This window comes from Heliangelus exortis, chromosome 3 (genome assembly GCF_036169615.1).
Source record: "Heliangelus exortis chromosome 3, bHelExo1.hap1, whole genome shotgun sequence".
NCBI lineage: Eukaryota > Metazoa > Chordata > Aves > Apodiformes > Trochilidae > Heliangelus > Heliangelus exortis.
Genome location: NC_092424.1, coordinates 127,692 through 143,269, shown reverse-complemented (window position 1 = coordinate 143,269; position 15,578 = coordinate 127,692). Strand labels below are relative to the sequence as shown.

Here is a 15,578-nt window from a genome sequence, read left to right as displayed (position 1 = left end):
TGATGGTTCTGATGCAGTTCCATTTTGGAAAGCTGCAGAAAGACTGTGGTAAAGGCTTGTTGGAAAGGATTCTTGTAGAGTAGTAAAACACTTGTTCTGCTTTTATGCTCTGCACCATCTGAGCAGACTGCAGTTTTCCGTTATAATACTGAACCTGCCTTTGTGACTAGACTCTCCTTGCTTTTGCCTCCTGGCACAAGAATACTGGGACTCTTCAGCTAACCTCTCCTCCCGTTATACTTTGAAAGAAGGGCTTGAGATCCTTGAATGGAAAAGCATGTAATTGGGACTGGGTACCTCACCTAAAATACCTTTGTGTACATCTTTGTAACAGCCAGTGCCAAAATGATGCCTTTCTTCTGACCTACCCACCATGTCCAGAAGAAGCAGTGGTATGTCTTAGGCAGATGAGGTTATTTATTTACACATCTGCAGCTATTTCCAGGTGCAGAAGAGTCATGCGTTACAGAAACTGCACACATGCTGGTCCCATGTCTCTGTCTCAGGGATAAGGCTCAGCCTTTGATATTAATGCAGAAAATGTATTTCATTAGTGCAAGCCTAGCAGTTGTCTTGAAAATACTTTCTATCAGTTCAGTTGCTTGCTTTCCCGCCCTGGGTGCTGGCAGTCCCAAAGTTATGTTGGAATCCATTTGGATGCTTTTATCTCTATAGAGACTTCCCCATGACTGGTTTTCTAATTCAAACATAATCTTGCTTTTCATCATAATTTGGAGCTGTTCCAAGTGGCTGTTGGACTCTGAAGATACTCTCACTTCCAACCTCCTGCCAAGGTGATATGCCAAATATGCATCTTTTTTTATTTAGCCTTATGATTGCTTCACTTCAGAAAAATTTTGTATAACAGGCTGGAAAGTTAGAAATTGGTTTTCAGAGGTCAAGGGAAGCAATAGAATTTCTATCTGTTTTCACTAAAGTTAGGAAAATTAGAGTGTTAAGGCAAGCCAAATTGCTTTTGCTGGAGGAGTTACTGAAGAGTGTGTATTTCATGTTAATTTCATGTTAACTTTTGCTTTTGTAGTAGCTGTCGCTGTGTTGTCATTATAGTTAGCAAACCCTGTTTTGGCAAACATGAATTTTTAGTGCAGAACCCCCGAAAAGTGAAGCATCAGAGCAGAAGTACAAAGTGGTGAAAAGCAAACTCAGCCTCCTCTCCCACTTGTACGTGTTTATCCATCATTAACATGCAAAACTGAAGCACAAATTCTATTTATTTTCCCTTTGGAGATTACTTGTAGCTTGCCTTATAGAGGCCCAATTTGTGTCTTTTCCACACTGAAAGCTGTTTGCTTTGAAATACCACTTCCAGAGATGGGAGATCTTTTCTTTCTAAGTTGCAGGCAACAGGCTCTTTCCAGGCTCTGCCTGATTGATTTTGACCTGCTTGTTATAACCCTTGCTTCTTGAACAAAAACTGCATCTGCCTCTCTTTTCAGGATGACATCCTCTGATTATAAACTCAAAAGTCTTCAGTCATCCCAAAATCATGTTTGCAAGAGGACTGATTATTTAATGTCCCTGCTGCTGAGGGAAATGTCTTTTCCTCTTTGTTATTCTTTGGAATAACTTCTTAAAAAAAACAACCAAACAAAAAAGCCCCCCCCCAAACCAACCAACCAACCAACCAAACCCAAAAAAACAACAACAAAAAAACCAAAAACAACCCAAAAAGCTCCAAGATGCTGGTTTTGAGAGTGATCTTTCCTTCCCTTTATACCACAGTATAAATTCTGTTCTATGCACATATACTAACCTGTACCAGAGCACCAGTCTAATCTTCCTTCCAAGACAGCATTCTTAAAGCCAAGGAAAAAATGTCACCACGCTCTGCTCCCTCAGCCTGCTTTCACCTGCAGTGGTCATAACTGCAGTATCTGAGGAACCAGGGCTGTTACCTCATGCCTAAGGAATTCCAGCACTTGCCTTCCTGTCTGATAACCCAGCAAAGGAGTTAAGAGCTTGGAGACAAGCCTCCACCCAAAATGGTTTTTAGGCTCTTCATGCCACAGCCTCCCAGGACACAAGCAACAGGACCATGTGCTTACAGCAACAGAAGGACCATGTGCTTACAGAGCAGGACACATCAGAGTCACTTCCCAAAAACAGTGATGGGATGACCCATCCCAGAAAGGCTGAAGCATTTCCAGACTCTCTCACAGTGCTGGAGCTGCAGCTGCTGCAGGCATCTCCCAGCTCGGTGGCCTGGCTGCCCACCCAAGGCTTCTCCCCATCCTGGTGTGGGGTGCCCACATGTGTTAACGGCACCCTGGAGAACAAGTACCTAATGGTCAGGGATTACAGTTGCTAAAACCATTTCTTGGGCAGCACAGATCCTTGAACTGCAACTCCTAACCCTTGACATAGGAAGGTGGATGCACAGGGGTACTTGCAGCACATCGTGCTTTCTAGAAAGATCCTGAAGCAAAGGCAACAAATGGCTGTGCCTCTGGAAGGGAAGTACATGGGCATGGGATTTGGGACAAACCACAGGTATGTTGATTTTTGTCTGTGTTTTTCCTGCCTCCTGTAATGGCAATTGGCTCTCCTAGCATGACCCAGTATCTGCCCGCTTCCCCTCCAGCTGCTTCAACCGGGCAGCAGCTCACAGAGAGGAGGAGGCTTCTCTTCAACCTCTGACTCTTGGAAACAAACAGCGCTCTGTAGCTGGTGTGAGCCTTCTTCACAGTGCCAAGCAAATTGCTAGAGAAGAGTACCACAGAATAAACAAAAACAGTTAAATAACACAGCCTGGAGAGAACAGGTGCAATGAAAACACTTAACACCAGTTGCAGTGAGCAACTGCTTACACAAGAAGATATTACAAATGAGCCTTTAAAGAATGAATGAAAAAAAAAAAAAAGTGGGCATAATTAATGTATCAGCTGCAGTGGAAATGTCTCTAACAAGTAATGTTGAAAAGAGAACTCTGCTATTATCTTTGTCTGTGTGAACTAAAATCAACACTTGCCCAGCCTGAAATTCTTTTGCGCTGACTGCAGTGAGAGCTTGGATTTTGGAAGTGAATTTTCTAATGTTGCAGAGCAATGCCATCTAGGGCATATAGACTTAAAACTGCCAACAGGAATGCTATCCATCCTTAGTGACAGAGCTTGCTGGATTGAATATTGGTAACTGTATGCATTAGGCCTGTTGGGATTTGCTCATTTTCAATTTCTGCTTCTGGTTTTCCAGAGTATGCTCTGTGTCAGATATCAAGGCAGACTTATGTCTCAACTGGAAAATAATGAGTTTCTGTATATACCTTATTTCCACCATAAATCCACTTGAGCCCTTTCAACTGTGCAGCACAGCAGGGATTATCAGTGGTCTCTCTAATCTTCAACTACTCAAGGACTTAGCTGTGGCTGTGTTCAGAGCAGTGATACACTTAGCAGATTAAAACACTGAATCTAATTGGCCAGATCTTGGCATCCTTATTCAAAAAGCTACTTAACTGGTATGGAGATCCTCCTGTTCTGTCCAGGCTGCCTGTAGAATACATGTCTGTGTTAGCTGAAAACATCTCAAGAACCTGGCCTGGTTGCAGCTCTGTCTTCAATCCTGGCTGTCACAGCTCTCTCCAAAGTGAGGGTTAATCGCCAACTATAGGTAGCTGCAATCTGCTGAGTCTGGTGAAAGTCTATGGCTATAACTACTTATGAACATGGGACTTCCATATATTAAATTCTAGGTACTGTCTTGTCTTCTTGCTTCCTACCATTTGATTTCATTAAGCTTGGCCTTTCTGTGGAACGGTTACAATATTTAGTGGCACTTTAGACCAATGTTGATTATCACTGTAATGAGATTTCTTGTTCTACACATATTAATTTGCTCCCCAGTGGAGAAGAGCAAGGGCTTTAATTCTCAGATCAGTCTCAGGTGATCCTTAATACTTGAGGGCTGCACACCAGCTTCCAGACCAGCCAGGTTCTGCCCACTTCTGTGCCAGTTATGATAGGAGCTTACCCTTGTTATTGGTCTTGTAGGACTTAGCTGTTTTTACAGGGAGCTCCAAAGTGAAGGCAAAATACTTTACCATAACTTAAAAGCCCACTGGGTAATGGGAATATTTCAACTAATAAAGACAGCTTTTTTAATGGAGCTAAAGGCATTTTCCCCTCCTTTTGAATAATGGCAGTCTTGTGCTACCTCAGCAAAGGGAATGCCTGATTCTCCTGGAAGTTTGCAGTAGTTTGGTTTGGCTGCCAAGAGATAATAAAGCAAATGCTTCTGCTACCTTAGAATGGCATTGCCTATGGGCACAAAAAGGCAGGTGGGTAGGTGTTAATGGCATTAAGATGCAGAAATTACATTAGTAATTACGTTTTTGTTGGGTCTAGTTAAATAGCACACTGTTAAAGTATCATGCTGAAGTGACAAATAATTAGTTGATCACAGTTGAAAACAGTGAGGATCTGTTTTCCAGTAGATGGGTATGGTGCATGTCACTTGTGACTGGAGATTTCAAGCACAGTTGACTTTAGCAAACAATTTTATGGCCAGACTACAAACACTCTTTTTCCTTCTTTTTTCTTCTTCGGTAGTGTTGTAAAGTTGAAAGGATGACTCAGTCATTACTATCCTGCAAGTTAAGACAGTTGGCGAGAAAAGGACTGGAAATGCCAGCTTGTGTTTTTTGGAAGCTGATGAGAATGTGTTCTGATTTGCTGAACTGCAGCCACCATCGTGAAAGCAAAGGCTGGTTTACTCAGGAGGTGGTACTTCCAAGCTCTTTAAAACTGATGTCCACACTTGAGTCAGCTCAAGTCACTGTGCTTCAGCTGTGATTCTGGATACAGGTTGAGTGAGGAAGCAATTACTGAAATACTGGTTTTACCACCCCTTCCTTTCTCCTCAAACAATGTCACATGAGAAAAGAGATGCATTCAGCAGCGTGATCACAATATATCTTTGATTCTTTCCAAGTTCTTCAGGATTAGTCAGAGCTAGTGTCTGGCAGTCATCTCTCCCTGGACAGAGATCTCATCACTACTCTCATGCCACTTTGGCTCAGGCTCTAGAGAAAGGATTAGCTTTTGGCACATATGCTGCTGTAATGAGCTCTTGTTGGCAGCTGGAGGCTCATTGTTGCGCCTTCCCTTCTTGCTCCCCAGTCTAACAAGGCTGCTGGTGAGAAGTTGGAATCAGGTGCCATGGCCCTCGCATCTTCCTTCACGGCGGTCAGGACATGCGTGGTGCCACAGGGTTGCTCTTGCTCTGCACTCTGCAAAAGCTTTCTGAGAAACTTGGGCTCTGATCCACAAGCTTTTTGAGAACTGGGATGGCAAAGTGTTCCCACATCCCTTTACAGGATTAGAAAAAAACGAACTAACCAAACAAAAAAAAACCCAAACAGAATGAGGTAAAAGGTAAGTTCTACTGAGCCAGAAATGCAGTTTTGCAGCATTTCCAATTGTTCCTTTCCTGGCTGTCAGGAACACATGAAAGGAGCTGCTGTCGGGTCTTTCATCAGAATCCCACCATGGAAATCCAAGTTGATGTGGGGGAATGTTGAAAAGCTGCTGGCCAGATCGCTTGGCACAAGACAAGACTCAGAGAATTGAACTTAAGAGCACAGCACCATAAAATAATAAAGAGAATTTTCTTCCTGTAGCTGTAGTTACTAATAGTTACGAACAACTTGATTCCTGTCCTTTGCTATCAACCTTAAATGCTTACAGTATAAGGACAGCTGTCTACCTCAGCGCTAGTGAATCCTGAAATTTTGATGAAGATGGAATATCCTCTGTATCTGGAAAAACAAGAGGTGGAACAAGAAGAAATTCTGCCTCACCATGATAGGTCATGCCTGAACCCAGAAGAGCTCAGGATCCCAGTACTACCCTTGCTACAGTCTGCAGAAAAACTAGTTGGCTCAGTTCTATGGGGTTTATTTACTTGTTGGTTTGTGGGATTTTTTGGTGTTGTTTTTTCTTTCCATGTGTGTATGTTCCCTCTGCTCACTGTATGAAAAAGTCCTTAGGAAAACTAAACAAAAAACTAGGTCTGTTTTGCTCATAAGCAGTATTTGCTATGCCTTTTTCATGCAGTTTGATTCTTCTTTGTTATAAAAACACAGTTAAGTGCCAGTGCTGTTCTGCAAATCAGAACAAGAAATCTGACTTAAAGCCCAAAGTGTGCTATGCACAATACTGCCAAGGGATAAGATTTTGAATGTACCCAGGTAATTGCTGTCTCATGCTATAAACTGAAACATCATGTTTTAAGGTGAGAAAAGATCACTCTGATGTCATCAGTGAACAGGACCAGCCTCTGGAAGGCTGGGGTGGGGGCACCTCCTTGGCTGGGAGGCTGCACAGGTGGTGCAGCAGCAGCATCCTCACCACAGAGGGGAAAGATCCCAGGGACTCATCTGCCTTTTCTCTGAAAATAGTCCTGCAGTTAGTCTCCTCCCTCCTCCAGGGTGCTGGTAATGTGGCAGGCTTCTAGTATAGGAGCTAGTGGAAGAGGAAAGTCTCTTGATGCAGAAATCTTTGCTACCAGGAGAGAGTCTAGTGAAGGAATTAGTAGTATAAGAATTAATATAAAAATGTAATAGTAGAATAATAAACTGCTGCTCCTTGCTGCAGTTTCCAGGATGTGCCAACACATAAGCAAGTCTGTTTGCTATCCCCTCAGCATCCACTCAAGATAGGGAGGATCGCAGGGACTCTGTTTACCTCTGTATTTGCAATGGAAATAAGAAACAGGTGTTTTGATTTTTAGAGCTTAAGTACTGCCCAGACCCATTCAAAACCAAATGCATGGGGAAGTCTCCCTCACCTCACTGGGGTGTGTAGCTCCAGCCGTGCAATAGCTTGGGGAGATTAAGTGCCATTTCTTGTCTGGACTAGTCAAGTCGTCCAGGACATCCCACCAATGCTTAAAGCCGCCTGTGGACACATTGCTCTCTGCCCCACACCTATGTGATGACAAAGATAGCCCAGCCATCCAGGGCTTGGAAAAACCTGCTTTTCTGCAGACATACTATATATACACACATATATATACAAAATCATGCCAAGCCTATGTTTACAGCTGGATTGAAGGGGATCTCGATCAGGGATAAATAAGAAACAGAAGCCATGAAACTTCACCTGTTATCTCAGGTCACTTGGAAGGCTTTATGTCTCAGTCTTTTCCAGTAAATTTCCTCCAGCCCTTGGAGCTCAGTTCTGCCCCAGTTTGGCAGGACTGGCTATGTCCTAACCTGCCTCTCTCATTTACTACCTCTTGTTTCCTCGTTTTCCTTTGTGGCTGGCAGGCACCTTGCTAAACTGCTCCCAAATGCTTTTGGGGGGCAGTGGTGCCTCCCCCCTCTCTGTAAGGGGCTCTAACAGCTATGTCAAGCTGAACACTGCAAGACTGCACTTCAGTACCATCTACTAGGCTACACGAATAAACACCAGCTTCCAGAGATAGCAGGGCTAAAAAGCCAATCACAGTATGCTTTGTGAAAAATTCTGCTTGATAGTAAGGTTCTGTGTGGTATGCATGGCAGGTAGAGCAGAGAGGTTTCAGTGGCCCTTGAGAGCACTTGGAGAACTCATCACTGCCTTGGCTATCAAGCAGCAGGATTCCTTCACTTGCCATCAGTTCACATGAGAAAAATTTCACACCACTGTCAAAGGACAACTATAGCTTACATGAAAGCTGCAGCAACAGAAGCTGGTCAGATTCATTAAGTGGTTGCATCCATGAGCCAACCAGGTCTCTTATGCCTGAAGAATAATGGCCACTTTCACTGAAACTGTGGACTAATTAAGATCAACACTTCGTAAATAATACAGCATTGCTTTGTCTTACTTCCTCAGAGCTAGGTAGGCATCCACCTTTCATAATAAAGATGTGAATTTTGGAATTGCTGTACTTCCTTTCACTACATTTTCCCACTGCTGTCATTGAGTATGTTCTTAATGGCGATCGCCATGTCAGCTGCTGTCTCCGGTGTGGTTACTGGCATTTTAACGGGCACACTGTGTACAGAGAAAGCAGCTGCCAGACTGGAAGGAAAATCTCACTCCCACTTGTGTTATTGAAGCAACGTGCACAGATAAGCCTAATAAACTTGTGAAACACGGAGTGTTAGGATCTCAGAACGAACTGTGCAATGTGCATGTCCAGACGCCACCGATGCTGCAATTTACTGTCTCCAGGTCGTTAGTCCAAGTCAGTGGAAGCAGGCAACTGGACCGATCCTGCAGCTGCCAAAGCGGGGCGGTGTATGAGGGGCACCCCGTTCTCGCAAGAAGGTGACAGGCCTGACGGCGCCGCGCACTGGTCGGTCTCCAAACCTCCCTCTCCCCCCCCCCCGCCCCCCCTCCCCTGCAATGCGTAACGTCGGGACGGCGCAGTGCAGTGTCCCGCTGGGTCCCTGGCCGGTCGGAGGAGATGCGGCCGTGCCCGGCCCCAGCCAGCGCCGCCGGATTCCTCGCCCTCGGGGTGTCCCTCCCGCCGTTGCTGGCTCTTCCCCCAGCAGCCCCGTCGCTTCCTCTCGCCTCCCGGCCCGGCCCGGCCCGGCCCGGCCCGGCCCCTCCCCACCGCCTCCCGGCCCCCCCGCCCGGCCCCTCAAAGATCCCCCGAGGGAAGCCAGGGAAGGCCGCTGCAGGCCAGGTCTGCCAGCCGGAACATGGCGCAGGCGCCTGGCACGGCGGGGGAAGCCGGCTGCGGGTGAAGGGAGGGGCGGCCCCGCCCAGCGGAGCAGCGGGCACAAAGCCGCGGCCCCGCCCCGCGCCTCAGCCTGCCTGGGGGCGGCTCCCGCCAGCGCTGACTGTGGCTGGGAGGCGGCGGGAGGGACGGGGCGGACTGTGGTGCGGGGAGAGGGGCGCGGCCGGGCCTGGAGCCGAGCAGAGGAGCCTGGGGTGACAGGGCTGCAGGGGAACTTTGAAATCACCGCCGCGAAAACGTGCCGCAGGAGCAGGAGGGACGCGGAGTGGGCCTGGGGCAGTCGAGCCCCGGCGGCTGCTGGCGCTGGGAAGCACTGTCCTCCGCCCCTCCTGGATGCAGGTGAGGAGCCGGCTGGCGGCCGGTGCTCTCTTCTTCGTCCCTGCTGGACTGTCTCCTCTGGCCGTGGCCCAGGGCTGCCGGGTCGGCCGCGGCGCCCTCGCCAGTTCCCGGGTGAGGTACAGCCGGGCCCGCGCCCTGCGGGTTGTCGCTCCGCAGCCGCCAGGCCTCAGCACCGGGCTCGGGGCCGCTGCCCGGTCGGGGACCCTCGTTGTAACGTGATTCTCTCCCGGTACCAGGCTCTCCTGTGTAACTGGGCCGTGCTGGCTCGGAAGGAGCCGTTCGGTGTGGGGTGGCTAACGAGGAGCTCCTCGGTCTGGTAATCTGCATACTTTTCCTGACGGGAACAGGAGTTCCTGGGGACTGGCAGACGGAGGTAAAAACTTTGTGAATATTTCCGTATAAACTTTATGGTAAAGTTGTTTTTTTCTTTAGATCATACAGGTCTGATTTGATAGATGTAGAGAAGCAGAAGGTGTGCTTCTCTGATAGCTTGATTCCTTTGTCTTACCCTTCCAAGCTATGCAGCTCTCGGGTGTTTAATTTGCTAATGGAACTCTTAAACCGTTTTCACTAAGGAACGTGTTATGTGCCTTTGCTAACGCAGCTGTGTTGATGAAGATAGAGCAAAAACTGGTTTCCACCTGGTATTCCTCTGCAGACACCCAGGGCAGTGCTTGCAAGAGTGCCCGTTCTGCATCAGGAGATGTTCATAGGGAGCAGATGAGGACCTGGGGAGGTGTGGGTGCTGGTTGTGTGTCTGCCCAGCTGCAGACTGGGGGCTGCGGCACAGGTACTGGAGTTCTGGTACCTGGCTGCAGTTCCATGGTGTCTGCTCTGACTCTGTGTGTAATTTTGGTTTTTGCTGGGATAAAATGTGCCAGTATAGCTGTGGAGCCACCTCTTGCTTTCCTCAGGTCAAATCTATGTTGTTTCTTTTGTTTTGGATCTGTTTAGTTCTAGAAATAATTAATTGTTAATAGCTTACTTGGGGTCTGAACACTTAATTTGGTGAGTGGGAACACTATGTTAAGTGGAGTTGTCTGTGAGTCACACAACTATGGAAGGAAATTGTGCTGCTAGTCTGAAGATAATTATATGGAACAGTTCCCTGTATTTTACCTTGTGTAACCCTAGGATACATTTAATTACATTGAGAGGATTTGTATTCAATTCACTGCCTCATTCTTTGTGTTAATTAAGAACAAATTTAAGTAATAATTACCAAGAATATCAACAATATTGATTCTTTGGAAAATTATGGCAGAACAGCTTTTGCTGGGAATGCACCTTTGAAAGGGATTTGGAGGCTGGCTTTTTTTTTCCTTCAAGGTATTTCTGTAGATTCCAGTCTGTTTATAAATGGTAAATGTGTAAACACTTTAATTTTTTGTTTGGTTTTGCCCATTACATGGTTTGGGATCCAACAGTACTGTTGGAAATGGCCCTCCAGGGTAAGGTATCCCTGGTAGGTCAGTCTGTCAGGACTTGGTTGTACAGTAGCTATAATGTAGTTTTTCTTTCAGGCTAAGGCTGTGCTGAGAAATTGGACCTGTTAAGCTTCAGGATTTAAGGTGGTTTGCAAAGTTTCTGGTGGCTTGGGAAACTTTTGTGCTGAATGAAGTACAAACTTGGGAATCTTTGCTATTGAGAGTGCAGGTGAATAAACTATTTTGTTGTTGTTTGGGGTTTTTTGTTTGTTTTTCTTTTTCTTTCAGAAGTTCAAATTCCCTTGTTTCAGGGCTGGGTTACATGGTTGGTATCAGGCTGTGTTGCCTGCTGTCCTGGCAGGGATGGAGGAGGTGTGCTTGTGGGGGGGGTGGTGGTGGTCTTGTAGCTAACTCGGGTGGATTGTTCTGTCACCCTTTGCACTCCCAGACAACTCTGAGTCCTTTGCTCCGGCTCTGAGGCCTCACTGGAAGGTGTGGTCATGGTCTCTGTGTGAAAAGCTGCTCCAGTGTTTCCCTTCTAAGCTTCCTTAAGCTTACAGTGTGTGAACAGCTGTGTCAGGGTTTTTGTGTGTGGCTAACAGGATCAGGAAAGTTAAAGTGGGCTCCTGGTGCTCTTAAGTATGTCTGTAGTTGATTTGCTCTTGTACTTAAGGCTCAGGGGTGTGTTTTGGTTGTTTCAAAAGATAGATGGGACAAAGGAGTTTCTAAGGCACTGAAAGAATAATATGGTGACTGAGTTTTTCACAGAGCAGCTACTGGTTGGACAAAAAAAATAAAAAAGGGCAGAACAGTGCTGTCAATATAGCAGTTAAGAGCTGCTCTTGTCAACTAGAACAATGTAGCTGTCACATCCTAGTTATGAGTAATGTAATTAATCTTCCATCAGCAGGAGTGAATTGATAGAATACTATGTGAAGTAGCTGTTCTCTATCCTTTTCTTAATGCACATTACCAAACCCCAGTCACAGCTTGTTAGCCCTGGGGGACCACTGAGGTTCTTTAGGGATCATCAGCTGAAATGGGCTCAGCAGCAAAGTCATAGTCTTGCCTGACAGATGTGACTTCAAGCAATGCAGAAAACTGATTTTGAGGTAATGTATATTGCAGGCTCGGTGTCTGTGCAGGATTTGCTTGCGACTGAATACTGAACATATCATACCAATCTGAAAAGCAAGAGGTTTATGTACCTCCAATTACAGATTGTATTATCAAGATGTGTCTTACAAATAAAAAAAACTCTAAAATTCCTCACTTAAGAGCTGCTTAGGAGAACACTAAGCAGAATCAAGTGTTGCCAGTTAAGCCCTTTATTTTGTTCCAGTAACTCATTATTCAATTGGTGGTGTGTACGGGGAGAGGTGATGGAAGTGTAAAGTGTTACAGTGGCAGGGGAGAAACATTCTATTCTGTAACCCAGTGTGTTTTCATTTGACTTATAGAACCTCTTCTAGATGGACCAAGACAAACAGGTACATACAGTCTTTTTTGTGTCTTCTTGTTGGGCAGCATTGCATCAGTAATGAAGCACTTACTAGGCACCATGGTGAGTCAGCCCATGGTTTCTCCACACAGGACCTCCTGCTCTGAAACCACACCTGTGTGGTTGGCAAGTCTGAGATAAAGGTTCATGCAGTGTGGAAGCCTTGTCTGGGCAGCAGCCCATGTTTAAGCACAGAAGCGTTAAACTGTTTTGTTTCTTTTCTTCAGCCCTGAAGTTTTCAGGCAAAAGAGAAAGCAGAATAATGCGTCGTAGCGTTCCCAGAACCTCTTGGTGCTTGGGAAGTCTGCTGTTTGTGAGGGTTATTCAGCTGGAGAAAGAGGGGCCTAGTTCTCTCTTAGCAGTGGGTTTTATACTTGCTCTGTTAACTTCAAGGGAGTTGCTTCTGAATTTATGCTATTAGTTGTGAATGTTGAATTGGCCTCAAGAGCTTTGTCTTATCAGTGTAGCTTTTATGAGTGTATCTAAGACCCATCCTTAGCCCATTTAAAGAAAATGGAGAATTTTGCAGGATAGCTAAAGCTATATTCCTGTCCATTTTTGTTGGTTTTTTTTTTTTCCTTTCTTTGCCTACCATTTATTGAAAGCTTGCAGAACGATTTAGATGTGTTCTCTAAGAAAAGTCACTACAATTAATTTTCTTCTAGTTGCAAGACTGCTAGTATATCCTTTTGTTGGATATCAAAAGAGAACTTAGAACTTGAGGATTTTTTTTTTGTCTGGTATTCAGTCTAAGTTGGATTTGCATTTATTTGAAAACAGTAATCTCTCTACTGCAATTCTTTGAAAGGAAGCTGGTCAATAAGGCAGGTAGGGATTTTTGGTGCTTTTGTTTTTCTGCCTTGAGATCATCAGGGAGAAATTACACGCAGGAAAATGTGAAATGGCAGTCGCATTCTCTTTGTAGGTTCAATCTGTTTCTTTTTTTGGTTGTTTTTTGGGTTTTTTTTCAGAAATGTTCTTCTAAACATTTCAGTCAAACATTACTGAGTGTTTGTGCTATGCTTTTCTCTTTGAAGCTGGTAGGGATTCTGTCATCAGTGTGAATGTGGAAGAGGAGTATGAAGATTTTCCTATGACAGAGTAGAAGTTGCAAAAGGTAGTCATTGGAGTCTTACCAGTCCTCTAGCAGGAATAATAGTGTTTTGTGATATGTAGTCATCATATGTGATCTGGGATTGGTGAACCCACTTGTGCTAGACAGTGTGCAAAAAGTGTTAATGATGCTGAAATATGAAGGGTTCTGCTCTATGGAGATGATGTGTAACAAAAGAATGTAGGATAAAACACAGTAGCTGGGTTTTTTCCTCCCTGTCTTAGAACAGGGTTTCCAAGATAGCCTTACAAATGACAGTTCTTGGAAGATGTTTTGCCTGTGATTTTTCTTTTCTTTTTTTTTTTCTTTTCTTTTTTTTTTTCTTTTCTTTTTATTTTTTTTCTTTTTTTTTTCTTTTCTTTTTTTTTTTCTTTTCTTTTTTTTTTTCTTTTCTTTTTTTTTCTTCTTTTTTTTTCTTTTCTTTTTTTTTCTTTTCTTTTTTTTTCTTTTCTTTTTTTTTCTTTTCTTTTTTTTCTTTTCTTTTTTTTTTCTTTTCTTTTTTTTTCTTTTCTTTTTTTTCTTTTCTTTTTTTTCTTTTCTTTTTTTTCTTTTCTTTTTTTTCTTTTCTTTTTTTTCTTTTCTTTTTTTTTCTTTTCTTTTTTTTTCTTTTCTTTTTCTTTTCTTTTCTTTTTTTTTTTTTTTTTTTTTTTTTTTCTTTTTTTTTTTTTCTGAAGAGCAAAAGTACTGCTCTGCATGTAAACTACTGTTGCTTTCCTGAGTTCTGAAAAGTCTGAAAGCACTGCATCATTTTGTATGACATTTAAAAACTAAGCAACAAATTCTTAGCTGCAAATTACTGTTGCTCCATTACAAACAATGGAGCTCGGCAGATTCCCTCTGCTGAGGCATGCTAACAGATGTTTCCTCAAGTCTCATGTATACAGGCTTAAAGGCAGAAACAACTTTTTTTTCTGAGGGACTTTCCTCATAAAAAAAAGAAGAAAAAAAAAAAAGCTATTCTTGCTCCTCACTCTACCAGCTTGAGAATGTGAATGTCATCTGGCCAAATGCCCAGGGCTAAACACAGTGGTCTAAACATGGCCTCACAAGTGGCTTGTAAAAGGGGAAAAGGGAAAACAAAACAAAAATAGGACAAAACTTTTTTGATTTTTAAAAAATATTCTCTTACTTTTTTATTAATCCGAAATTATATCTTTGGCTTCTATTTTATACTTGTATGAGCAAAAATCTGTGCTTTCCAGTAATTAACTGCAGTGCTCTTTGACCCTGACTTTGTTGAAGCATACTTCCAACATGAAAATAACCCAGTCTTACTTGTTTTCCTTTTGCTCATCCTGTGCATTACATACGCTGACATTCCCTTTTTCAACAACTGTAGCCTTGTCATTGTCTTAGCTATTTGCTTAATAGCTTCTCTTAATGGGTGATGCTTTTTGAGCATATGACAAAATACATATTTAAATACATTTGAGAATGAATGTGTGGAAAGCAGTGGACAGATCTTCTTGACTAACTGGATGCATTCTTCACTGAGTTTATGGGTTCAGGTCTGGACTCAGAGCTGTGGAGCATGTGGGGATGACAGGAGGCAGGTCTGAATAAATGGTCAGAGCAGCACATCGGGTCAGGGCATGGAGAAATGTTTTTAACCATAGTAGAGTACCTTCTTTTATCTTCTGGCAGATGCCTTGTCAAGTGTTTAAGGCAAAAGCCAAATACGCTGGCATACGATGGTTTCTCCTGCATGTTTTTTTTTTTTTTTTTTTTTTTTACTGCTAGCAGTTAAAGACTGGCCCTACTCTAAAGTAGGATCGAATTCAGGAGCTTTTAATACCATAAAATGGATGAACAAAAGTTATTGCACAGCAGCAACATTTGAGACTTAACGACTTGTCATGAGGACTTAACCAGAAAGACTCAGCAATCTTCATTTTATGTAGTATGTGCTGCTTTTTAAACTACATTACTTGAAATCTCTGGCTTGTGTGATCCAACAAAAACTGAAGATTCACCATCAAGTGAGCAGCTAGCTTTCCTTTGGTTTTCTGTTTAATGTTTTTGTAATAATTCTTAGTTCCTATTTGTTGCACTAATAAATGTTCATCTCATCCATTTTGCTAGAAATTCCCTACAAAGATATTCTCAGGATCTGTTTTGCAGTATGTTCCTCTGTTGCATTTTTTTTTCTTCTAGAACCAAGATAAATGTTTAATTTGTTACAGTACAGATGAATTGGTTTATGTCTATGTGAAAAACATTGTTTCATCCCTTGGTATTTCATGACCAACAAGGCATAAGTTAGCTGTCAGTGTATTTGCCATATGGTTAACAGCTCTGGAAGCCGGATAAGTGTTTTAGCTCTATTTTGTGTGTGTTGTTTTTTGCCAAAGATAGTATACTGGCATGTTCACACCCTTTTGGCATGTATACTGTCATCTCCCTTCTCTGCTCATAGTCTTCTATTTGCCACGCTTAGTCTAGACTTAAGAACTATGGCATTTGCTCTACAACCAGCTGTGAAGTAAATTTTTATAACTTTTTTTAC

General features: G+C 43.5%; 1 protein-coding gene and 1 long non-coding RNA gene across 7 annotated transcripts in view; both read left to right on the top strand.

Moving 5' to 3' along the window:
• LOC139793865 (sodium/potassium/calcium exchanger 3-like) overlaps window positions 1-15,578 on the top strand; it is a 208,531-nt gene that overhangs the window by 137,016 nt on the left and 55,937 nt on the right. Inside the window, exon 1 of one of the 6 annotated variants that reach the window (XM_071738733.1) lies at window positions 8,587-9,030. The exons of 4 other annotated variants lie outside the window; for them this stretch is intronic. In XM_071738733.1, the coding sequence (XP_071594834.1) occupies window positions 9,025-9,030 (6 nt within the window). In that variant the 5' untranslated portion in view covers window positions 8,587-9,024. Of the gene's footprint in view, window positions 1-8,586; window positions 9,031-9,260; window positions 9,404-15,578 lie in introns of those variants that run through there. One more of the 6 variants, XM_071738734.1, reaches the window with a different exon arrangement.
• On the top strand, window positions 2,073-8,123 carry LOC139793867 (uncharacterized). Its single transcript, XR_011724831.1, has 2 exons — window positions 2,073-2,511; window positions 4,569-8,123. It is a non-coding gene; the product is annotated as an uncharacterized lncRNA (long non-coding RNA).